General features: G+C 37.9%; 3 protein-coding genes across 6 annotated transcripts; all 3 read left to right on the forward strand.

Annotated features, from left to right (window-relative positions):
- Window positions 1-1152: 1152 nt before the first annotated feature.
- On the forward strand, window positions 1153-8974 carry cant1a (calcium activated nucleotidase 1a). 3 transcript variants are annotated; one of them, XM_044100031.1, is made up of 4 exons: window positions 1153-1271; window positions 6125-6787; window positions 7760-7963; window positions 8050-8974. In XM_044100031.1, the coding sequence occupies exons 2-4, from the start codon at window positions 6148-6150 to the stop codon at window positions 8418-8420; spliced, it is 1215 nt and encodes a 404-aa protein (XP_043955966.1). In that variant the 5' UTR covers window positions 1153-1271; window positions 6125-6147; the 3' UTR covers window positions 8421-8974. The 3 variants fall into 3 exon arrangements, with proteins under 3 accessions (XP_043955966.1, XP_043955967.1, XP_043955965.1); XM_044100032.1 differs by having other exon boundaries at window positions 1169-1251; XM_044100030.1 differs by lacking the exon at window positions 1153-1271 and adding an exon at window positions 3760-3911.
- A 109-nt stretch (window positions 8975-9083) lies between these two features.
- LOC122822573 (galectin-3-binding protein A-like) lies at window positions 9084-12221 on the forward strand. The gene is made up of 6 exons (XM_044101374.1): window positions 9084-9236; window positions 9379-9469; window positions 9683-9886; window positions 10055-10189; window positions 10528-10816; window positions 10902-12221. The coding sequence occupies exons 2-6, from the start codon at window positions 9382-9384 to the stop codon at window positions 11998-12000; spliced, it is 1815 nt and encodes a 604-aa protein (XP_043957309.1). The 5' UTR covers window positions 9084-9236; window positions 9379-9381; the 3' UTR covers window positions 12001-12221.
- A 61-nt stretch (window positions 12222-12282) lies between these two features.
- Window positions 12283-18420, forward strand: LOC122822574 (galectin-3-binding protein A-like). Of its 2 annotated transcripts, none has more exons than XM_044101375.1 (7): window positions 12283-12618; window positions 14181-14256; window positions 14942-15042; window positions 15130-15333; window positions 15481-15615; window positions 16640-16940; window positions 17027-18420. In XM_044101375.1, exons 3-7 carry the CDS (start codon window positions 14964-14966, stop codon window positions 18075-18077), a joined length of 1770 nt encoding a protein of 589 aa, XP_043957310.1. In that variant the 5' UTR covers window positions 12283-12618; window positions 14181-14256; window positions 14942-14963; the 3' UTR covers window positions 18078-18420. The 2 variants fall into 2 exon arrangements, with proteins under 2 accessions (XP_043957310.1, XP_043957311.1); XM_044101376.1 differs by lacking the exon at window positions 12283-12618 and adding an exon at window positions 13331-13411.
- The last annotated feature ends 7928 nt before the right edge of the window (window positions 18421-26348 follow it).

Below are 26348 nucleotides of genomic sequence, written 5' to 3' on the forward strand. Positions count from 1 at the left end.
TGGGTGAACTAGTCCAAAAATGATATAGAGGAAGTAGTAGCTGAAATATGAGGAATGCCATCTCTGAAAACAGCTTGCTAAACCTCAAAGCAGATAGGCTGCAGTAGCAACATGGCATACCGCAATAGGTGCCATTGATGTTGGTGGAGAACAGGAAGCTCAGGTTGAGATGGGGTTTTAGCTTCAACATTCAGATGCTAGGGTGAAGCATTGGTGCAGGCTGCAGGGTTTTTTTTTTTTGTTTTTTTTTTTGTTTTTTATCTTGGCACATGTCCTGCAGTTAGATTCCTGTCAGTAACAAGGTCTTTACTGAAGTAGATGACAGCATTAAACAACAACTGTTGTTTAAACTGAGCACTGATGAGTAGTGACATGTTATATTTACCAGAAAGATATTTTTAGGAAAAAATTACATTTAAAAGTAGTTTTACTACGTCCTATTTTTACTTGAGTGATATTACTATGAAGTATGGCTAATTTTATTTACAACTACTGCAGCACCACTAAAGCTGATTATTTCAAGAAGTCAGATGGACTTCCTAAAAGTAGGATCGGACACATGAAGTGATGTAAGAAACTTCTTATACCTGGTGTTGTCCAGTCAAATGTCTTGCTCTTTTTCACATTCTCAGTAATTTTACTGAATGAAGAGCAATATTTTAGACGTACTTGCGTAGCGCTTTAGTCGGGTAAATTTTACTTTTACTTGTAAAAATATGTTGATGTAGTGCTACTTTAACTTGAGGACAATTTTGGGGTAGTCTACCCTCTTCTGAGACTAAGCAAAGCATAGATCACACCTTGTACTACGAAGACTTACTTCCCAGATTAATGTTTTCCAGAGAACCTGAACGCAACGCTACCTCTTGTGCTGCGTCATGAAATGGGATTTTCGGCCCTTGTGTGAGATCTGAACAATTTGGCTCAGCTCCGTCTGCGCCTAAATGACACTTTGCTTCCGCCAACTTCTGATTTATTGTTAGGAGAAATACTGTTCAGATATACAATTTCAATATTAATGGTTGAAATAACATTTGTGTTCGAGGAAAATTTACAAAAATGTAGTACCCAGCGCGATATGATAGAATAGGCATATCTTGTCGGCTCGTTTGAGACCGATACATCACTTGACACGTTGCTGTCGTCATCGGCAATGATAGGAAGTAACGACAGTTTTGTCTGCGTAAGACAGGAGGAAGCGACGCGATGATGACACCTGAAGTGCTCGATGCCGCCGATTGCTGTCACAAGGTGAAAATCTAATATCTGAGGTGAGTTTGAAGGAGGGTGTACGATTTGAAACATCTCGAGTGTCGTCTGATTCGTCACAGCATCTATGTATCTAATTGGTGACACTGGCAGGACAAACATGATAACCCAGCTTCAGTCATACGTGTGTGCGAATGTGGCTCTCGCTCTGATCCGTCCCTTTATATACAAACTGTAAAGAAATACAACATTAACAGACTTCCTTTCTTCCTGGGACCTTCAGTGAAGCTGTTGGAGTTCAGGTGTTGGGTTATTTTGCATTAATATCTATAGGCCTGCCTATAAATAAAACGGAAATGTCTCCCGGATACAAAACCCGAAACCTCCTGGAGCAAAGCGCTCCTATTGGACAACACCAGGTATAAGAAGTTTCTTACATCACTTCATGTGTCCGATCCTACTTTTAGGAAGTCCATCTGACTTCTTGAAATAATCAGCTTTAGTGGTGCTGCAGTAGTTGTAAATAAAAGCAAATAAAGAAAGAATATTTACAAACCACCACAAACCAATAGCATTGTTTATTACTTTATAGACTATGTCCTCTATTTGAACAGCAGAAATGTTCCATATGATCTAATTTCCTCAGTTTTAAACAGAAAGGCAACAACTGTTTGTTGTTTTATGCCAAAATAATGTGTTACAGTTCTAATAATGCTATCTGTAACATTTTATTACTGTTATTTATGATATACTGATATTTCCTAGTTAATTAGTCAGGTGAAATATACTTTGTCAGTTGGCTGGTTAGCAGAAAGTGTTGCTGTAGTAAGAGAGATGGTCATGCTCATTTAAGTTTCAGTTTTTTTGTTCTTGTTTGCATGTTTTGGAGAGTGAGGCTAAAAATAAATAATAATAATTAATAATTAATAATAATAATAATAATAATAATAATAATAATAATAATAATAATAAGACATTAGGTTATCTTGTGAGCAAGGGAACATTACAGGATCCTCCTTTAAGCCATCTGACATATGGTGTACTGCTGAGCAATAATTATTACTTTCATTAATTACTTTTCAGCAACTTCATTTTGGCTGATAGTTACAACACACCCACACCTGCTTTTATGTGTCATCTTAGGTAAAATAAATAAATCTAATTAACCTTTACATTTTTCTGTCTCCAAACAATTGCAACAACAAATAAAAATGTCGGTACTTGATATGTATGTACCGACATAAATGTGCTCTTAAAAAAGAAATATAATCTAAGTCATAGGTGTTCCCAATCAGCAGGAATATTTTTTATTTTTATTTTAGTAGAGGGCAATATCTGAATTAATGTGTTCTTGGTTGTAAAATCACCTACTGGATTTCAAAGTTGTGTCTTTTATGCTTGTGATTCCTAAAGTTAATTGCAGGAAGTGATCTGTGGACTGAATGTAAAAATGGTATCAAATAGATTCCGCTTAGGTAACCAGTTTAAGAAGCTTTGATGGCAGAGTAGCTTCATGATGAAAGGACATTTGTATCTGTGTGACCTTCATGGGTCATGCATCGGATTGTGGTATTTCAAGCTGATGGTCAAACCGCTGTCGTGTCTTGTGCTCCTAAAGGTGGGAGTGCAAACTTCTAAGTCTCAATTTGTGCGCATGACAATTTCAAATATGAATTCAGCAATTTAATTACAGGTTTTCATAAATACATGCAGATGTTTTGTTATATTTTAGTAATTTTTTCTATATTTTTTAGAGGTGCACGTGTCACTGCGAGTCTGCTCTGACTGGGAAGATCAAGCCTCTGCAGAACATATCAAACCAGCGCAAGTTTTGTTGCATCGTCATGTTCATGTTTTTTTCTCCTAATTTGGTTCTGATTGATCAGTTTTGGGTTTTTTACCAACAATGAAACCAAAACATTTTATTAATGTCTCTATAGCATATAAAAGTAAACAGACTGGCATGTGCATGCTGGGCTCATCCCCAGAGTCGCACACATACCCATATCCATGTATGGATGCAACGACGTTGGAAATTTGGGTTTTACTGTGTCGTAATATTGCTTGATAACAACTGCTGGACTTGGAGGTATTTAGCTAATAATTTCTAAAAGCATTTATTGTTTCTCAGCTCTCCTTTTTCGTATCAGCCTCACTGATTGTGTGTCCTTTGATTATGAGCAAGAATATATTTTTTGACCCAAAGCCTAGAAGGAGTGTGTCAGTAATTAACAGAGGGTACTATAGGCCAGAAACATCAGCTGTTTCGCTCCAACCACAGTGATCTGTGGCCTCGGTCAGAGTAATGGTTGCATCACAGCAACTGCCATGTTATGTAAAATCCATTCAAAGATTTGCGTTTGTTTTCTCCTTAGCGAGGGACCGCCTTTCACCTCTCACCTGGTTGTGCTCTTGTTCAGCCTGTGCCTCCCTAACTCCTGCAATTTATGGATTACTCTGATGAACGATAGCTGAATGAGCCAGGTTGTTCCAGTGTTGGAGTTGCCCCTTTGGACGGGGTCATAATCTTCCAAGTGTAGGCAGAGTTCACAAGCACTGTGCTGAAAAGGCGGCAGGTCACAGTTGCATAGCAGATTGTCAGTGAGCAGGGAGTGAGTTTGGAGCTCAGATTTGACTGCGAGGGCCTTCTTTAGCAGATTTAATGACTCAGGTTAAGAACTCTGGGGGACGGAGGCGAAAAGGTAAGCCGTGTTTTTCCAGCTTTCAGCGGAGGTGGGCAGATTTGTCGAGGAGGCCCCTGATGTTGAAAATATAACGGGCTGCTTTTTGGCTGAGGTCCCTTTTATGAAAGGGTCTTTCAGATCGGGGTCTCGGGTTGGTAAAAATGCTGCATGCCCTCAGGCTGAGTTAGTACTACTAACTCTCGTTTTACAGGCTCTCTAAAACGTGAAACACACATGCATTTTTGGGTTTCTTTGTCATTGTTGACTGAGATGAAAGGTTACAGTAGATTATTGATAATTGATTATGGGCTGTTTCCGCAGCTTTCTGTGGTGTGTCATGCCTTAGAAATAGAAAAAAATGGAATCAAATTAAGGTTTCCACCTTTATTCAGGTCATTAAATCTTTATGCAAGTGAGGAAAAAATAGAGAACTTATTGAATGACTTTTAAATCTTGGAGGCTATGTATGTAAATGTAAGTACAGATCTATGATTTATTTTTTTCCCTGAGGTACAAATACAATGTGAAAAGGCCTATTTCTCTTAGCCATTTTTCAAAGTGGAAAAGACAAGAGAACTGGTGTTAATCTTAATCACAAAAAGTTGCTATAAGAAAACAGCGACTCAACTCACCGGATCCACACATACAAATAGAGCAAGAAATAAGACAACTTGAAAGAACTACTGCTGGTGGAGAAAAGTGAGTCAAATTTTAAATAAGACAGAGATTAGTTGTTATTTCGCCATTTTGGATGTGTGAGGTATCCATGATTCTAAAGATCAAATGCACTTAACTTCCTGTTATTCCACCTGTCCTGTGCTTTGCTCAAAGTAGCTGGCTGCAGTTTTAGCTGATTATTAGATGCTCTTTCTTATTTTTTTATTCTTTAATCTTTGGAAATTTGGATTTTTCAGGTTTGAGCAACAAACATGATACCTTGCAACAGATTTCATATGCAGATTACTACCGTGGAGCTGCAGAGCAATAAGTTGGCGATAATTTGATTCTCCATTTGTATATAGAAAATCAATTATTTGATGATTTAGAATCTTTCTATATCTATTTCGGCATTCTAAAATGTCTTTGTGTTGCATTACAAATATATAAAACAGCTGAAGAGATTCCTTGGAGAACCAGTTTTTTTTAAAACCTCAGTATCTCTTAATCTTATAAATAACATTCTAAAATCTTACTTGAAATTGAATATGTATAATTGAAAGAATCAGTAAAATCTAAGTGAAAAAAGATCAGCGTCTGCTTTTGGACCTTGTAATCCACACACCTAGAGCTGCATTTCATGATTTACCTGTTAGAGCCTCTGATTCACATGACCTCCTTCTAACGTCCACGCAAACAAAGCACATTGGTGGCTGCTCTGATGTTTACTCCGCCCACAGCTGGTCTTCTTCCTTCTTCTGGTTATGCTTTAATAACCACACTTGTGAGAGCGTAAATAGAGAAAAAGTGAACTGAATACAGTCTGAACTAAAGACTCAGAAAGAAGGCAGTGAGTAAGTTACTGATATTTGTGTTTTGAAAGGATGTCTGAGTGAAACGTATTTGTTAGTAACTTAATGACAACAAAATCAGTTTACTTTCCTTACTGTGGAGCAGTAAGTATAGCACTTTAGAATGTAGCGATCCACTTTATGTGAAGCACGTTTTGTTTCTCTATTATTCTCTGTTATTAGTTCTAGATATGTTTTTAGGATTTATAGTAACATCTTGTCCTTTCCCTTGTTGCTTGCAAATTAGGAGTTGGGCCTGGTTTCTTCCTGCCGTTGGTAGTTGAATTGGTATATGTTTAGGGACGGTAAGCAAACAAAGCAATAAAAAAAAACAACTTGTGGAACCTGAACAACCTAGCCATTCACTACTTGTAGAGCCACCTTACATGTGCGTCTTAATAAATTAGAATATCCTTGAAAAATAAAGTAATTTAAATAACTAATTTCAAAATGTAAAACTGGCATTTATTATATGCTGAGTACTATATGAAAAAGAGTTCATTTCTCTTGGCTTTGAAGCATATGGCATCAGCTAATGTATAGAAAAGGATTTCTAATATGTAAATGTCAGACTGCTTTGCATATTATAATGCAGCGTTGCATTAGCTAATTATATCTCAGTGTGATAAATCTCAGTTTTATTTTGTTGACCTGTACATGCAGACCTTTTGATCACGTCTTTTTAATGCCAATTTCTGAATTGTAATTTGTCTTTTTGCATAGGTTGCTCTCGGCCTCCGGCCTCCATGTCTGCTCCTCCAGGCTACACTCAACTGGAGCAGAATGAGTCTATGAACCCTTTGCGTATCTCTGTAGGAGGCCTTCCCATGCTGGCTTCCATGGCTAGTCCCACCGACCCTCGGTTCCGGCTCAAGTGGAGGCCCATCGTGGCCGTGGCCGCATCCCTGGCCTTACTTCTTCTTCTCCTCATGCACTTTGGTTCAGGCCGCTCATACAGCTCGCAGGGCTGGAGACCCTGCCACGGCAGCGCAGTCAGGGACAGTGATTCGCAGTACAACTACACCTACCCTCTAACTGCACCTGAGCGCACATCGCAGGGAATGCGCTACCGCATCGGGGTTATCGCGGACCTGGACACGAACTCTGCCAGTCAGAAGAAGCTGACGTGGTTCAGCTACATGCGGAGGGGGTACCTGCTGGTGTCGCAGAGTGGAGACCAGGTGGCGGTTGAATGGGACACTGACAAAGTGGTGCTGGAGAGTCACCTGTCAGAGAAGGGCAGGGGCATGGAGCTTTCTGATTTGGTGGCGTTCAATGGAAAACTCTACTCCGTCGACGATAGAACGGGTATCATCTACCATATAGACGGAGACAAGGCTGTGCCCTGGGTTATCCTGCCTGATGGAGATGGGAATGTTGCCAAAGGTACAAGAATGGACTGTTTATCATGCAGTACTTAGACAAGGTTTTAAACATAATCTCAGTTTTTTTTAGTTAGCACCTCCAAGAACAAATGTTGCATCCTGACCAGTTAACGTGGTCTAAATTAATAGTTTCCCAGAATTTCTAAAGTTCTTTCATGGTTTTTGTTTGGAAGACATCCAGAGAGTTATCAAACAAGATCACTTTAAAATTTAGCATAAAGTCTCTTTGGAAGAAAGAGACTGTGCTTTACATAGAACCACATTCACATTTGTACACAGTAGGCAACCTGAGGCCTAGAATTAAACCTGCAACCTGCTGATTGCAAGGCGGCTACTCTACACACTGAGTCACGATTACAGAGATATACATGTCTGAATTTATTGTTCCATTTTTCTAATATACAAAGAGTCAAAATTATTCATTCTGGCTCACATTCAAACATACAGATTCACCCTCAAAATATTTGGTTAAATGTTGCTTAAAAAGTTGCACTTCAGCCATGTGGTTTGTGTAACCATCAGCAAGAATATTTGAATAATTTTTGCCTTTAACGTACATTTGATGGGTTCCTGACACAGTCGTGGCCTTTATGACCAGATTCCACAAATTCTGAACAGATTGGGGGAACGTTTGATTTAGTAAAAGTTACATTTGTCCATCACCTAACAAGTTTTGATGTCAGTTTAAGCTCATGTTGCAATACCCAATTTTGTCTGAGTCTAAGCTGTCACCCCAAGATGAAAAAAAACTGTATCCAGGAAAAAACAGGAACTTTCAACTTTCAAGCTTGCAATAAACTACACCTGGTTTTACAATGAAACCAATGAAAGTTTCGCATTGTCATGAACGAAAGCTGCTGATTTACACTAAAATTGATACAGTGCAACTTGACTACGGTATTAATGTGCAGCTGCCCACAAGAACAGTTCAATTAGATGTCAAGTTAAATGTAGTTGTGCTTTCGCTTGACAGGGTTTAAAGCTGAGTGGCTGGCAGTAAAGGATGAGCACCTGTACATTGGTGGCCTGGGGAAAGAGTGGACAACCACTGAAGGCGAGTTTGTCAACAACAACCCAGAGTGGGTGAAAGTGGTGGGCTTCCGGGGTGATGTGCAGCACGAAAACTGGGTTCCCAGGTACAAATCCATGAAAGTAGCTGCGGGAATTGAGCCGCCAGGTGAGGAAACTGTTCTTTTTTTTTTTTCATCCAATCGACTTCTGGCTCTCTTCTTTACGTCATTCACACTTCGTTCGTCTCCACAGGATATTTTATTCACGAGTCGGCCGCCTGGAGCGACACCTTACAGCGATGGTTTTTCCTCCCACGTCGCGCCAGCAAAGAGCGCTACGAGGAGACGGCGGACGAGCGCCGCGGGACCAACCTCGTCCTGAGCTGCTCGCCCGATTTCAAAGACATCAAAGTGAGCCGTGTGGGGCCACATATCCCCACGCACGGTTTCTCTTCGTTCAAGTTCATCCCCAACACAGATGACCAAATCATCCTGGCGCTCAAGTCAGAAGAAGACGCGGGAAAGATTGCGACCTACATCACGGCCTTCACTCTTGACGGACGCATTCTCTTACACGAGACTAAGATTGGTGATGTGAAATACGAAGGTTTAGAGTTTATATAGAAGGCTTAATGATGGAGACTCTTAGTCTTGGGGCCACTGCACTGTGTTGAAGATTGTTTACAATCCAGGCACTGTTGGACTTGCCACACTTGCTGCTTCCTGGAAATCCATCAGTAAAGCCCTTATAGGGTTGTCTTCATTGCAGATAAAAGACTGTAAGACTTAGTGTGCAAAAAATGTTTGTCTTGTGAGTTTGGGAATTGTGTAAGACCATTTGAGCATTGTCAGCTTGTTTTCTGGAAGATGAAATGTGGCTTTTGACAGTACTGTAACCTTTCTTGTAATGAATGTAAAAATAGAATTGATTTATGAAGCTGTGAGGTTTTTTTTTTCAGTAAATAATGCAAATTCATGCTCACACTGTACACTCTGAACATTGTTTTTTCTCTTCTTTGCTCCACTGTAAACACTCTGAACATATTTTTTTTGTCTCAACAAAATCTGAAGGATGTTTTTATAAAACTGAAATTTGCTGTATGGGATATTTTTGTTTTATTTTTATGGAGCAGGTGTGGAGGGGTGAGGGGGGGTTCACAGTAAAATATTGATTCTTCTTCTAAGAGTCTTGTCTTTTTACTTCGAGTGTGCATGTGACAGCCAGACACTTCTAGCAAGAGTTGGGCAATAATAAATTGTGTCCTCAAATAACGTTCAGATCCACCAACAGTTGTGCAACAGAACCAGCAAAACTGGTTCTGTTTTGCTGCAAAATGAAACTTAAGGGAGAAGGTGGGAGTAGTCGACTGCAGCGACAGTATATCTTCAACGTTCCCAGTTTACCCTGGAGAGTACAGTGGAGGCACAGAGGTGGCAAAGGTAGGTGTCTGCATTCGATATGACTTAATACACAGACATTTAGCATTATATACATATATATATAGTGTGTGAAAGAGGTTGTTTACTAAATCTAAATCCCTGTCGATAATGTGTATCATATTTCTATTCTTTTCGACACTAGAATATGGACGTGTTCCCACAAAATCTACTTGTTGCTTTCATCCTTTCTCTCCTGTATGTTTCTGGAAGAACATACAGACTTGACTTTCTAAGTAAGTCATCCAAATGGTTTGTTATTCATGTTAAGAAAACAACATTTTTGGCAGTCATGAGAAAGGAAACATGCTTTTGTGGGTAAATAAGTTATTGTCATGCATGTGCTGTAGGATGATAATGCTCTGGCTATTCATGAGCTGAGGGTAAACTTCAGACTATGTGAATATCTGCTCAACACCGCTATGTGTCCTTGGACCTTTTGCTTTTAGAGGGAAACTCTGAGCCAAAAGAAGGCAATGTGAGACTGTTTGGTTCTGAAAGCCCTTCAGAGGGCCGTGTGGAGATCTACCATGATGGGAAATGGGGAACAGTGTGTGATGACAACTGGGACATGGCTGAAGCCCAGGTGGTTTGTCGTCAACTCAACTTCCCTGGAGCCAAATCAGTTGTGATCGGGAAGGACTATGGAAAAGGTGTCCTGTACTTTTTTTTCTCCACAAGATGGCAGTAAAATGATTCCCATCAGTATAGAGCTGTAATTTCAGTTCATTTCACTTCTCCATCTAGGTGTGTTTGGTATTGCTAAAGAATTCATTTTAAATCTTTCTTCTTTTTTTTTTCATTTTTAAAAATCATTTTAGCATCTGGACCCATTTGGCTTGATGAGATTGCCTGTACAGGGAAAGAGAAACAACTTGTGTCTTGCCAGTTCAGTGGCTGGGGAAAAACTGACTGTACCCATAAAGAGGATGTTGGAGTTATCTGTGAATCAAGAAGTAAGTTAGAAAATTTATTCCAAATATATGTGAAAAACTATGTCTTGTATCATCTAACTGCTGCTATTCATTCTTTTAAAGACTAGGTTTAATGATATTTTCAATATTCTAGTGGTCACCATGTTTCCATTATGCTTATCAGAAAATCTTTTTGTGTTTCATAGATTACAATGTGCTTTGTGAGTCTCAATGTTATGCTCAGTAGAGGTCCTGTCATCCTGGTCTTGTTTTAAAGGCAATGGAGACATTAGCAGAGTCTTTAAGGCTACAGAACAGTTAAAGAACAGCTGTATTTTCCTGCACTTTAAATGCTCTTTGTGATATCTGTTTGCTTCCAGATGATGTGACATTAAGTGACTCTACACATTCACTGGACCACAGCATTGGCCTCTCTGGTGACCTCGGTGAAATCTTTGACAGTGGTACTGCTTGTGATTTCCTGATCACTTTCCAGACCCCCAGTGGAAACAAAAATGATGTTGGGACTGAAGAGATGATTGAAACTACAATTTGTGCACACAAAGTGATCCTCATGTTATACCCGTACTTCAGTGCCTCAGCGGGGGCAAATAACATCACAGTGACTGTCAGCAAACCCTGCCAATCATATTTTACCTCCTTCTTCAGGTAGACTGCAGTTATTGTGTTATTTTTTCTTCTTAAGTCAAGTAATTCTTGTTTTAAATATATTTGCCAATCTCTTTATTTACAGGTATCTTTACACCCGTAAGACTGATATCACCTACTCCTCTGCAATGTGCCTCCACCAGCTTGCTTCAGCCTTTGGAATTAACCAACTAAAGGAGGACATCGGTCGACTGTTTTCTAATATCCTCCCAGATGATGCTTCCTTTCAATCCCAAGTTTCACTTTACAAGTATGCACTTGAGTCAAAGGACTTAGTCCTAGAGGAAAACTGTGTCCAGTACATGGCCTGGAATTTCCAAAACCTGACCAGTTCTCCTGTTTGGCCTGAGCTTCCCGTGGAGCTCCTTCGTAGCCTTCTCACTCGCTCAGATTTGGTGGTTGCCGATGAGTATTTTTTACTTCAGACACTGGAAGGCTGGATCTCAAACAATGGCGGCTCCCTGAGTTCAGAAAACCAGACCGACTTGCTCCGTCTCGTTCGCTTCCCCATGATCTCTGCTGAGAAGCTGTATGGGCTGGAGACCGAATCTCTTCTCTTCAGTGCTCACAGGGATCTATATCGTGACAGTGTCTTGAAAGCATATCAGTTCAATGTTCTACTCTACAGTAATCTGACCCAATTAAAATTAGCCAAAGAGAATAACGATTATATGCCCAGAATCTACACAGGTGAGACCTGGAGTATTGCTATTAACCCTTCGGCAAAATCTTCGTCATCTCAAAGTCAAAACCACTACGGGAATTATGGCTACCAAGATAGTTATGGTCGTTATGGTCGTTATAATGGTTATCGCCCATATCCTACTGCATCCCCTAACAAGCAACTGAGCACACCTCTCCACAACAGCCTTCTGTTTAAGAACAACATGATCACCTGGGAGGTAAATGTTTTTAAAACCCAGAATGAGTGCTCAAGGCAAGGTTTGCGTTGTGAATCATTTCCGGCAGCCCGACTGGCTTTCCAGAACTATTATCAGTCTAAAGGTGATGTTCTTTTTCGAAACCGCCTTCTGTTGACGTGCCAGAGCAAGTTCGTCTGTCAGATCCAAGGGTTCAAAGGTAACATGGCTTATGTGAATACAAATGATAGCCAGGTCCTTGCATATCCCTGTCCTGATGATAAGTACACTTATACATTTGTAGTGAGACCAGAGTACGTGTGATCCAATGAAAACAGAGTTTCATAAAATAATGACCACGAACAGAGCAATTGCCTTGTATCAATAATTATCAGCTGATTCAAAGTCAATTCAAAGCATTAAATGATTTTTTTTCAGTGATTCCTATGATCATTAATCTCTATAATAAATTTTGATATATCTGTTGTTACAATCCATTATATATTTTTATTATGGAGAAAAAAATAAAGCAACAACAAAACCTTTCTGAGTCTGATTTTTTTTTTTTTTTTAATGTTCTAGGAAATGTCAGAAGGAACTAAAAGCCTGGTTCATAGCTCCAGAACAGTTAACGTTTTGTTTATTGTGGCCCTGTTGCTTGGCAACAATAAATCCTGGGTTTGAATCCCAACCTAGGCTTTTTCTGCATAGATCTTGTATGGTATCGCCATTCATGTCCTCCTGAAGTCCAAAAGCACACCTGTTGGGTACAGCTTTTGTTGTCTGGATTCTCCCTGTACTCCACATTTTCTCAATTTGGAAACATGTGAAAAATATTTACAAACTGAGATACTCATATCTTTTATTTTTCCAAAATAAAAGATATGAGACCAATACAGATGAAAATTGATTGGTTAAAGAAGAAGAACAGAACCTTTGAAAGTAAGTAAGAAATATATACTTTTGCCTGTGTGTTTTGTATCTAGTTACAAAAACTTGCAAAAGTTCAAGGGGCCGTTAAAACAATCTGAAAGTGAAAAACAGTGGCTGTTATTCTTTGAGCCTCATCAATAATTATTAAGTGCATGTCACTATATGACATTTCCAGTAAGACTGTGTTCTGCTTGAACATAGTGTTGTTTTTTTTTCTCATGAACTGGAACTGGTTGCGTTTTCCCGGCAAATTAGGTTGTTTTATTGTCTTCTTACATTTTCACTAGTCATCAATTCACAACAACACTTAGGTTTGCATGCTAGAGCAAGTAAGCAAGGAGGAAGTACACAGTGGTGGTTTTAGATAGAATTACCTGCAGAGGTGTAGCAAAGTGGTTGATCACATGCAAAAATGGATGCTGGCTCTAGGTGTTTAAAAATGACGCCACAATTATAGATGTGAGGCTGATAGGATTTTGTCCTTCAATCGGTGGGTTTTAAGTTCCTCTGCCCGCATCTGTCATTGTGTCCTTGGGCAAAACCATGCCTGTTAGTGGGTTTACTCAGTCAACACAGGACCAGGATTTGATTGATTTACACTCTATGAATTATACACCAGGCTGATATGTTATAAAGATCTGTGATAAACCACTTGCCCCCCTTACAGATCAATTTTTCTTTGGGTTTTTTGGTAATCTTGAGTCTTCCACATCAGGGCAGAGTATGCTTTTCAAACAGCCTCCTAACATGTTCTGACACATCCACAAACGGTAGTGGAACCTCTTGACTGATCGGTTTTTCTGTGAGTAAAATTAGCAGAATACAATCAGAGTTGACAAGTGATTCTACAGGTTATATTTGAAAATCAATAGTTCATATAAGAAAATCCTTCCAGTGTTATATTGACAACATGTCTAATGACTAATATTGACAACACAATGAAACAAGGATTTGCCTTTCTATGGGACTGCCATGTTCACTGACACAGATATTTTCTTTTCAGACATGAACAGATGACTTTGAAAAAGAAAGTCATCTTTTGCAAGTAATCAATGGTGCTTTGCTGTTTGTATGAATTGTTATGAGAATGCACTTAATGCAAATACTGAGAATGATTAGATGAATGCACCACAGCAAATGAGAAAAGCTTTACATTTTCATATTTGCATTTTTAGCTAAATCATATTGAAATGGTAAGATATAATAATTGAACAATTCATTTTTTTCTTAGTTATTTCTCTAAATGTGTTTAAGTTTAAAGAAATTTCTAGTGTTACAAAAACTTCCCCAGGTTGAAGTGGCTGTTAAACCAGTCTGAAAGTGATACTAGTGTTTGTTATTCTTTGAGCCTTCTGAATAATTATTAAGTACATGTCACTACAAAACATTTCCAGTAAAACATTTTCAGCAAGATTGTCATTAAACAGGTGTTGACAGCTCTAAACTGAAACACAATGGCTTTACTTTAATAAATTCACTTAAAGGAATTGCTGGGAAAGCAGTGGGAGTGACAAATCTGGTGACAGAACATATATATTTGACATCCCTTGTTTTTAACTACACTTTCACAGGGGAGAAGGGGAGAAGTTTGAACTGCAGAATTGAAAAGAGAGGCAGCTCCAGAGGATCAAAATCAGAGGGCTGAAGGTGGGTATTGTTTTATAGGGCAGCAATTTATTATTGAGTCTGGATATCATCTGTCCAGTACAGTCAGATATATAGAATAAGAATGTTGAATTTATTTTATTTTTACTTTAACTGAAATGCAATCATCAGAAAATATACCTCATAGAGGTTTGTATTTGACTTTTAGTTGGATTAATTTTTTTGATCCTTCTGCAAACTTCATAAAATGATAATTTTTTTATTTATAACATATGCATTAATAGCTAATGAGCGTTAGTCAAGATCTTAAACTTTGAAAAATCCAAATCCAAAGAAGGCTAACGCCTCTCACAAATGCCAATTTCTTCTCAATAATAGCAGGTATTTACATTATGAATAAACTATTCAAATTTGTTTGTCCTATTTGTTTGTTTTTTACATTTATTTAATCAGTCTTATGTATGTGCTACAACTTCTGCCAACAGAGTACCTCTCTTTTGAAGCAAATCTGTACATATCTTAGCATACTCCTCTTGATCCAATTAAAAACATCTGAGCATCAGAAATCAATTTAATACATCTCCTCTTTAAACCACTGTGTTTCAATAGGTTTGGGGTAAAAGAAAATAAGTTTTGATGAAAGTCATATGTAACAGATCCATTTCTTAGAGATAATTTTAAAAGTTATATCAAAATGCATGTTTGTCTCGCTCTCTTTTCTCTTTAGACTTTTACATTAGATTTTGGACATGTTCACAAAACTACTTGCTGCAATATTTCTTGCACTTCTATATTCTTCTGAAGGAGAATGTGTGCTCAACAATCACAGTAAGTCACTTAAGTTCTTTGATGCATATTGGCCTACTAAATGACAGATGTTTGTTTTTCAAGCCTCTATCTGATCTTGCTAAATAGAAAGTAGCCGTGTGCCAAAGGAAGGTGATGTGAGGCTGTCTGACTCAAGCATCCCCTCAGAGGGCCGTGTTGAGATTTACCATCATATGCAATGGGGATCGGTGTGTGACGACAATTGGGACCTGTCTGACGCCCAGGTGGTCTGTCGTCAACTGAACTTCCAGGGGGCCAAAGCTGCAGTTACTTGGGGACACTTAGGACAAGGTACCCTTTTTTCCAGATGGCAGTGAAAGGAAAGATATCTATGGAGAGCTGTAACTTCAGAACTACTTTCAAACTCACCATCATTTTTGTAATTTCTAGAAGATTTAAGTACTTAATAACTGTTATTCTTTGTTGTCATTAATATAGCATATGGACGCATTTGGCTTGATAACGTCAACTGTAGAGGCCAAGAGCACCAGCTTGTGTCTTGTAGATCCAGTAACTGGGGAGTACATGACTGCGAACATGAGGAGGATGCTGGAGTTATCTGTGACACACAAAGTATGTGAACTCTAATATGAAAAAAAATAAATAAATCTTTCATTTCACCAAAATCTCTTTCTTCACTCGTTTAAAGAGAAAATAAATGCAACATTTGGCCACATCCATCTTTGTGCTGCTCTCTTTGAGTGTGTACACAATCCGTTAATGAACAAAACTGCTCTTATACTGACCCCTGGTGGACGCCATAAGTAATGTCTAAGCAACAGGAACAGTAATCACCTAACTTAACAAACTGCTTCCTCTCACAAAGATAGCTCTTCTCAGTTTGACATGTTGCCCCTATTGACATAACGTTCATGTTTGATTCATGATTATGGTGTCAAAATTACAGTTTATTTCTGTTTTTGTCAATGAATTTGTCTAACTGGTTATTAAAGAGAATTTTCTAGAATTTTGGAGAACCAAGGTAGTTCCTCAAGACACATGTGGTTCATAAAGACGTGTTAATTCCCAGTTTTATACAGAGGTACTTGTTTTACAACTTTCATTTTGTTTGGAAATATACCAGTTGGAAACAGTAAGATACAGAAATAATAGTTTAGAAATTCCCTCAAGATTCTTGAGTCAAGAATCTTTTTAAGAACCAGCACATATTTATATCATCACAGTCAGTACGTCTTATTTGTGCATTTATCACTGTATCACTCACTGCTGTAAGTAACATTGAACTCACATTCCTGTCTAAGAGAATGTCAACTTCCTCTACAGATGTTGGTGGATTAAGAATTTGTTCTGCCCTCTCAATACCAATGCTTGGAATACATTTTTTATGTAATGAAGCTAACCACTTCATTACATGTTATAATTACCATTATCATTCAATGAAATATATTTAGGTTGTTTTGAATAACCTAAATATGTTGGTTGTTAAAAAACAATATATTTAGTTTTTGGTTCTAGACTCTAGATTCCTTAAATATTGTTTTAATTATTGTCTAATATTTAATTATTGTATTTTTCTAGCTGTTCTGATAACATTAATATATTTCTTGTATATGTTTTTTGCCTCGTTGGTTCTCAGATTACGATAGCACCCAGAGGACCCAGAGTAACTCTATACACTCCTTGGATCACAGCACCAGCCTCTCAGATAATCTCGGAAAACTCTTTGACAGTGGTACCGCTTGTGACTTCCTGATCACATTCCAGACCTCAACTGGAACCAAACAAGAAGACAGCGCCCGAGAAGAGACTACGACTACAATCTGTGCACACAAAGCTATCCTCATGTTATACCCTTACTTCAATGCTTCAGTTGGTGAAAATAACATCACAGTGACTGTTAACACAACCTGCCAGTCATTCTCCACTTCCATAATAAGGTAAGCTGAATCTAATTTATGTCTGTGTGCTTATTGTGTAAGCCCTTAGTTCTTTTGGAAATGTTTCATAATCTGTTCCATTGCAGGTACCTTTATACTCATCAGATCAATGTGACCAATTCCTCTGCAATGTGCCTCCATCAGCTTGCTTCAGAGTTTGGATTAAGGAAATTGTTAGAGGATGTAGGTCAGGTGATCTCTAAAAGTCTCCCCAATGATGCTTCATTTTACTCCCAGGTTTCACTTTACAAGTATGCAGTTGAGACAAAGGACTTGATCCTTAGGGACAGCTGCATCCAGTACTTGGCCTGGAACTTCCAAAATCTGACCAGATCCTCTGTTTGGGCCAATCTCCCTCTGGAGCTCCTTCGTGTCCTCCTCACCCGCTCAGATTTAGTGGTGCCTGATGAATATTTTGTACTGCAGATTCTTGAAGGCTGGATCACCAACAATAGTAGCTCTCTGAGTTCAGAAAACCAAGTCGATTTGCTCCGTCTGGTTCGCTTCCCCATGATTCCTTCTGAGAAGCTGTATGAGCTGGAGACCAAATCTCTTCTCTTCAGTGCTCACAGGGATCTATATCGTGACAGTGTCTTCAAATCATATCAGTTCAACTTTCTACTTTACAGCAGTCTGATCGAATCAGAGTTAGACAAAGAGAATGATAATTACAGGCCCAGAATCTACACAGGTAACACCTGGAGTATTGCTATTGATTCATCAAAATCATCACCAAGTCAACGACTACACCACCGCTATGGTTCTGGCTCTCACCTATATTCCCAGACTCCTCCATCCTCTTCACAAAAATTGCTTCATACATCTCTCCACAGCATTGTTGTGTGTGAAGACAACAAGGTCACCTGGGCAGCAAATATCTTCAAAACCAGTAATGAGTGTTCAAGGGAAGGTGTGCATTGCAACTCAGTTCCCGCAGCAAGGCTGACTCAGCAGAATAACAATTTGAGGCGTAACATCCGCTTTGAAAACCGCCTCCTGCTGACATGTCAGAATAGGTACATCTGTCAGATTCAGGCCTTCCACAGTGATATGGCTCACATTGATCAGGCTCTTGTCTATCCCTGTCCTGATGACAATTACATTTACACATTTGTGGTGAGACCAGAGTTTGTGTGATCCAATGACAGGAAATGACATAAAATGATGATTACGGGCTGCTGTGGCGGCACAAGGGTTTAGCAGAACCCACATAAAGAGGCCTTAGTCCTTGACGTGACCGTCACAGATTCGAATCCCAGCCTGGTGACCTTTGCAGCATATCTTCCCTCTCTCTCATTACCTACTTTCCTGTCTGGGCACTTAAAAAATGATGATTACAAGTTGTATGATATTTTGTGTAATTAAACTTTAACTGATTTAAATCAAATAGCAAATTTGCTTTTAAGTGTTCTTTTCTGTCCCTACAACCAATCATTTCTACAATTTTCTATTGTATTTCAATGAATTTTATTATATCTTTTACTTGGGGAAACAATTAAAGTGATTCAAAATGTCATCAAAGTGTTGCTGCTTCTTTTTTTTTTACATGCTTCAGGAAATGTGAAACTAAAAAAGATTTGTATGGGAACAACATAGTAGATTTTTGTCAGCACAGTAAAGAAGAGGTGATGGATCAGCCATTGGCTCTCAAACATGAAAGCGCCCCTTTTGCAATGACCTGTTTGGAAAATTGTTTTAATGCTTTTTCTGCAATCATTTATCCTTTACAGTTCAAGTTAAGTATAAAATTATTTGAGGTAAAAAAAAGAAAAAGAAAATAAAACTACAAAAATCGATGGGAGAAAGGTGCCAAACTTCAGTCCTCTCATGTTCACACCCACCATCATCCAATGGTGACTGGTAGCATGTTTACCTGTCCTAATAATATTATACATTTGTATAATATTATTATTATATTTTATATTATATAAAAGGCCTGTTTCTCTATGATTCAAATACTGTACATAATCCTGCTGATTGATTTTTTTTTAAAGTGGGGAAAGTTATAAATGATACCAGTCTGTTTAGGCCCAAACACTTGAGCTGTCTGCCAGAAAGCTGAAGTTGAACAGATTTCTCCCAATGAATCATCAGATCCTCCAAGGCAGTTATGCTTTCAACAAACATAGGATCACTTTTTCACATTCCTAAATTTCAGTTACACACAACCGCATGCATGCATGGACATGTGGTTTATAAAGTAAGTCAACTATGACTAAAGATTTGTTGGCGACTACAAAAACGTCCGTAGTTGATCACATGCAACAAAAAGGTGATCTTTGTTTATGTTTAAAAGTGATTCATGATGGCTCCACCAGTCTGATGTAAGCTAGCAGAAGTTATTTAGTCAGAGAGAGGAGAGAGTATTGGATGTGAGGATTTCCTGTTCAGAAACTATTTACCATAATGAAAAGTTCAGATATTTCATTATAGGTTATGATTTGGGTATGACTAACTGTTTATCATAATTTAATTCTTTACCCACGAAATATTTCATTCAACAAGCCATGACTGTTTATTTGTTTGATTCGCTCCAAAATTGTGAAATTCTCTTGAGTGGCATTTATGAACATGACTCTTTGCATGTAGTTTCATCACTTGAATTCCAAAATTTCTCAATTTTCCAAGCTGGCTACAACAAAACACAAACATGTGAAAGAACACACCCAATAATAAACAACACAGTTTATATAGATAAAAAGGATTCATAAGGGCTTTATGAATCCCTAGATGAAAGTGACAAACATTTAACATATTTACACAAAATACAATATACTGATGAAAGAAAGAGAAACAACCCAATGTTTAATGCAATATTGACATAGTATAAAGCAAGTATAAACTCTCTTTGCCCCCTTTACAGGTCATATCAACAATGAATCTTTGGAATGGCAATAAAATACCAACCTGCTCATGAGAACAATAACAAGGAGAGTAACAAAATGTATTAATGCAGAAAACGTTCGCTATTCGCATTCTGTCTTACATTCATGTCTACCAAATCTGAACACATGCAGAATGTTATACCTAAAATATAGAAATGTATGATTATTTTCAAAAAGTGGCAAACAAAGATGCAAAGACTTGTCTGGAACTAATATAATTTTATATAATATTACTATATTTTGGAACATTAAGGCTTTGTTTTCAGCTAATGCGAAGATGAAAAAATCTGACCAAACAAGAAGTTTGTTCTGATTCAACTTCAGGCAGTCAGAAATAAAATTCTCTTTTTATTTGTTGTATGTAAACTTCCGATTTCAACTATAAGTCATCCCAGTGCATATATACATTACAGAGAAAGTGCTGCAAATTAGCTCCCACTATAAGCACCACTATACAGGCATGGAACACTTGTTTTACTCATTTTGTCTATGTTAATGTGTATCTATCCCTATCAGGAAAACGTTAATATGTAAATACACAGGAGGCTACTAAAAGTGGCACACATATCTTACAGAGATGATGGGATCCAATCCACTTTGTCACATCTGGACCCGTGTTACAAGTGTTTTCAGAAACGGCAAAGCATTTGGCAAATTAAGAAACAGATATCAGCTTTAATTAGGTGGTCATGATGGTTTTACTGGAAAAAAATTTGTTCTTCTGAAATTTACAGTGTCATTTCTAGGAAAGGTACTGCCTTTTCTCTTTGCCCATCAAAGGTTCTTTCAAACTCATTTCTAAACTCTACAAAGTAGATTAAATTACAAGCCATTTCAAAAGCTGCCCTCAACATGGCTGCAAATCAGGGACTGGTGTTATTGTGTTCTGCAGAGGAAATGACTAAGTAATCCCTCACGAACGTTTACAGATGTTCATGAGCTAAAAGTGAAAGTCCCTGCAAGCGTGCACGTTAATTGCCCAACAGATCTATTGTAACACCATAAAGATTTGCAGGAAACATTGTGAAACCTTTCAGCATACTCACAGTGACTAATATGGTTTGACCCTGTGTTGTACACAGGTCAAACCAGTTGACCCTTGAGTGTGTGATGTGGTTATGTTCTTTAATGTTTGAAGATCTGTGAAACAGATGTTTTCCCACCTCCAGTATGTCTCTCATGCCGTTCATAAGACTGATTCACTGTCCTGTATTGTCACTGTCCTGTATTGTGTATGGCTGCACAGATAAATGGAAAAATCTTCGGAAATCCCCTGTGTTTATGGATGGATAATTGGTTGAAAAGCTGCAAAATGGTCAGGTCATGCACAAAGTCTGCAAGCACCCGGGAACAGGAGGCGTGAGTTAGGATGTGGGTCTGTACCACAGCACCCAGCAGTTCCCCACAATGAGACCCTCTTTTTATGCCTTATTGAGCTCTTCCTTTAGAGACTATTCCTGGCTAAGAAAGTCTGTAATTTAAGGCATAAGGGCCAGTTCACCGGGCCAGCTTCTGGCCCTTTTTTAACAATTCAAGTAGGGGGACTGCTTACAATGCACTTCTTGGACAAATCCACTTCATTTCAGCAAAATTAAATCCAAATGTTGATATAATAATGCAGGTCTTGAATCATGTGAAATGCTGTGTCTGAAATGAATTCTACAATGGGGAAAGACACAGGGAATGGTCAGGTCACGAGGCCATTTCAAATATGCCCAGAAGCTTGTTGACCCAGTGTTTCAGCATCTTTGAGAAATGGAAGCTGAATGTTTGGAGAAAGGGGCAGGAGGGTTATTGCCCAGAAGGCGGCATCCGGTGCCCCTCCGCTGCCTCCGGTAAACCTCTGGTGAGACAGAAGCAAATTCCCAACCATGCGGGATGTGTCACTTCCTTTCGTGTTTTTTGATCTCTGTATCACACCCTGACGTTTTGTTTCTGGTAACTTCCACTCTGTTTTCGAGTGACACTACTAATTAGGTATTTTCCTAATATGCCATAACTGGCTCCACTTTTACGGGTAAGTGAAATGGATGTTCACAAGAGGGACGAGACACTGATTGTGTCATCCTTTTACTACTTTTTAGTCAAGCTACCAGAGAAAGACCTGTGGAAAAGAACCGAGGAAAACTGCTAAACTATGAAAAACAGTGGAAATATTTGCCAGAGTGGCGAGACCACTGACAGTTAGCGGCCAAATATGATGTCAGCGAGCAAAGCAGCCACAGTCCTTGTTCCATCTTTTCCCTTCTCTTATTTTTATTGTCAGTCATCACCACTATTAAACACAGAAATTCCTCATCTTCCAGAGGCACTGTCAAAGAGGTGAAGTTTCCAATAAACGAACAGTCTATTTCTGTCCATGCGTCTAGGAATAAAAATAATGTAAGAATATGAGAATATGCTTCTTCTACCAAGAAATGCAGGCATTTGGGTTGCTTACACTGAGGGACTTACCAGATTGAATCTATTAAGCATGAGGGGATGATGTCACTGTTCAGCACCATGCCAAGTCTCTTACAGACCTCTTTGGTGTTTCAGACGTTTCTGATAGTGAGTCTACATGCATAAACACTCTCACTGAAACAAATCATTGTTAACTGTTGTGTGGGATGAGGGTTACTCAGCATGATATAATATTGGGAAGGGATCTATTCAGGATTACAGTAAAACATTCTCAAAGCTATTAGGAGAACAAACACAGCTGCTGCTTCGTATCATAATCTGGAAAATAAAATCACAGAAAATGTCATTCTTTATAGACGCTGGTAAAGAATTCAAAAATAGACATTGTTTTACTCAACAAAGTAACAGTACTAACAAAAATGTATATTCTCACTGTGGAAAGCACTGGGAAATCCTAATCCCTAATAGCTAGTCTTACCCATTTTGGCTGGAATAGGTTCAGTGGCATTGCTTCTTGCCATCTATCAGTCTCTGACACAGTTCTAAGGAAATTTTCCTTCGTGCCTCACTTTCAACTGTGAGACCTTTGAGAGGTTTCTTGTGTGTGCAGCCTGTTTCAAGTCCCCCCACAGTATCTCAGCGAGATTAAGATCTGAGGTTTTACTCCACCTAGGACAGATCTCATATTGCTCACCGGAATGATCTCCTCATGTTTTATTTTCACCATTTTAAAAGAGAATTAGGTTGTGGGTGTCCTAATTACTACCTCACCAAAAGCTGGATATTATTATTATTGCATTTACAGATCCTTTGTATGCATGGTTGATTATTGTGCATAATCTTTATTTGGTTTTTATGAGAGTTTTTGAGTCCATGTTATAAAATTGTTTCTGCTCTTTACAAGCTTCATCCCTGCTAGATGTTTGCTAGTCAACTGTATGAAGAATGACAATAACATTTCTAAAATAATATCACATACTTTCTTTAAATTTACATTTCAGGAACTTTGGAGGAGCTTTAGACTATCCAGTTATACAGACCTTGTGAATTTTCCTAAAACCGCCTGGCTGAACTTTGTTCTCATTTCCCCAACAATCTCTTATGCAATTCTTTGAAAAGTATTTGCCTCATCCAGGTCATCTCTGTAAATCTGCAGATGTAGCTAAAGTCCAGTAGCTTGCCATCATTTGTGTGTGAATGTGTGGATGAACGAATGAATAACTGAATGTTTTATGAGGCACTTTGGAGTCCTTTGGATTAGATAGATCCCTGGACAAGCACAAACCAATTACCATTAATTTTGTTTGTTTGTTTTTTGTGGCTTTTTTCCTTTTTAATCTGCTTCAGAGCAGAAAGAAGAGGTCTATGAATGACTGCTAGTTGCCCATGTTCTGAGGAAGTAACATTGTCTCATGCCATCACACTATCAGTACTGTGTTAAATTGTTTGTAGATTGTTTATTCTATTTGTTTCTGAAAACCTGTGATAGTTAAGCAAAATCCAATGGGACACATAATATTGTTTCTACTGTCTCTACTGTTGAAACCTGAAGTCAGCTAATAAAACCTGCAATGCTTCAAATGTTGCTTGGAGTTCTTTGTGATGTCCTGAGCCAATTGTTACAGGAGCGCCAATCTGGTTATCCTGCTGCTCCTTGTTTCCCCCATTTGTAAACGATGAATCTCACTGTAAATTGGTCGAGTCCCATAGCCTTTGAAAATGTTTTTCAAATGAATGGATGTTAAGAACTTTGTTTCTCTGCTGTTCTTTGATTTCTTTAGATTGGGGCATGACCTATCACTTTGTGTCATCTTTTAGCCTACTTCATGTTGTGAGACTAGCTTCATCTGAGTGATTTGTTGTTTCCATCGACGTTTCTGGCAGTGATCGACAGGGTGTGGCTTGGGAAACTAAGCTTTCCAAAAATAACATGTGTTTAATCACAGTTTATTCTTGGTTTAACAAGGGAGGAATTACATTTTCACAAATGGCCAGGTTTGGTTACTTGGGTTTTAATCACCTAAAACAAATTAAATCACAATTTCAAATTGCTAGTTTTTTCTTTCTTGTATCTTTGTCTGGTATTACTGGATTTTGTGATCTGAAAAGTGGCAAAGTCAAGAGAAACAATATAGAAAAGTCTGAAGGAAATAAACAACTAAACTCAAGAAAAACTGCAAGTAGCAGCAAATCTATAAGCTGAGTACTAATCCACATATTGTTGGATGAAGCTTTGTTATAGAGTTAGACAAAAATAAAAAGAACCTGAATCCACTATTTTTGTTTCTGTTTATGAATAATCACACTGTTGCATGTTAATCATGTAAGTTTTCTTAAATCCATGGAAATTCAACATTATGAGTTACCATGTATTTAGGAAAACTGTCCAGCTGAGGTTAGCTCAGCTGGACAAGGTGTGGTGCTAATAACCCTGAGGTAGGTGGTTCAATCCCCATGCTGGTCAATGGAAATCTAAAGTCTTTCAGACAAACAATACTTCAAAATTAAAAAGGGTGGAAAACAAAATCAATACTTCAAAATAAAAAAGGGTGAAAAATAAATTAAACACTTCAAAATAAAAAAAATGTGAAAAAGAAAATCAATACTTCAAAATAAAAAAAGCTGGAAACAAAATCAATACTTCAAAATAAAAAAGGGTGAAAACTAAATCAACACTTCAAAATAAAAATGGCTGGAAAATAAAATCAACACTTCAAAATAAAATATTTCTGGAAAATACACCTTTAAGAATCTTGATTTTGAAAAGCATAACAGAATTTCTTCAAATCTTCATTGTAGTAAGATGATCTTCTGTCTTCTTATATTGACAAAGACAGAAGATTATGTGTGCCTGGTTAGCTCAGTTGGTTGGAGCATCATACTCATAAAGCAAAGGTCATGGGTTCAATCCCCACATTGGCCAATGAAAATATAAAGTCAAATCTTCAAAAAGCAGAAGGCTTTAAATTAAACCATAACTCATGTTGATTTTGAAAAACATTAGAATTTCACTGCTTTTGTCAAGATCATGTAAATTTTTCTAACATTGATGAAAACTCATTATGTGTGGCTGGTTAGCTCAGCTGGTCAGAGTAGGGTACTTGTAAAGCCAAGGTCACGGGTTCAATCCCCCCACTGGCCAACAGAAATATAAAGGCTTAATAAAATAAACTCTTCAAAAAAGCAGTAAGCTGTGTATTAAAAAACACATTGCTTTTGAAAAACAAATCTTCTTTACTCAAATCTTCACTGTGGTAAGATCATTTAAGTGTTTCTTATATCGCTGAAAACTCAACATTATTTATGGCAGGTTAGCTCAGCTGGTTAGAACCTCTTGCTAAGAATGCCAAGGTCATGGGTTCAAACCCCACACTGGCCAATAGAAACATAAACTGTTTCATATGGTCAACCCTTCAAAATAGCAGGAGACTTTAAATTAAACTGTTAATCATGTTGACTTTGAAAAACATTAGAATTTCACTGCTTTTGTCAAGATCATGTAAGTTTTTCTAACATTGATGAAAACTCAACATTATGTGTGGCTGGTTCATCCCCCGATTAAATTTTGACAGAAGGGTATAGCTTTTTAATATTCATTTTTGCAATATTAATCTTTAGTGCACAAATGGTAGATGCATAGTTTAATTTTCTAATCTTAAGATAGTTGAAAAAAGAAAAGGCATTTTGGTTGAATGACGTCAAAAAGCATTAGTAAAAGACAAAAAAATCCTATACTGTCTTAAACAGACATTAAATACTGTATCGGTAAGAGGCGCTGTTTCTTCTTTTCAATTCAAAAGTGTTCTGTGTATTTTTCACCACAAAAAATACAGGAAACAAGAATGTATCATAAACACATGTCAAAAACTTTGAAGAGTTTAGAGAAGAATATTGATGTATTTGTTTGTTTTATTTGATTATTTTTAGGGTATTTGAGCATGCGCTCAAAAACTCTCAACCGCACCTTATATGGGCAGTGATGTCACGAGGGATGACGCATTAGTGCCGGTTAAGGTCTGGAGGATATCAGAATAAGAGAATTCTGGTTAGGTTTTACTTTTAGTTGCTGAATACTTTTAAAATTTTAAATATGTAGGGAATCCTAATCTAAGTTTCTGCT

This window comes from Gambusia affinis, linkage group LG19 (genome assembly GCF_019740435.1).
Source record: "Gambusia affinis linkage group LG19, SWU_Gaff_1.0, whole genome shotgun sequence".
NCBI classification, from domain to species: domain Eukaryota; kingdom Metazoa; phylum Chordata; class Actinopteri; order Cyprinodontiformes; family Poeciliidae; genus Gambusia; species Gambusia affinis.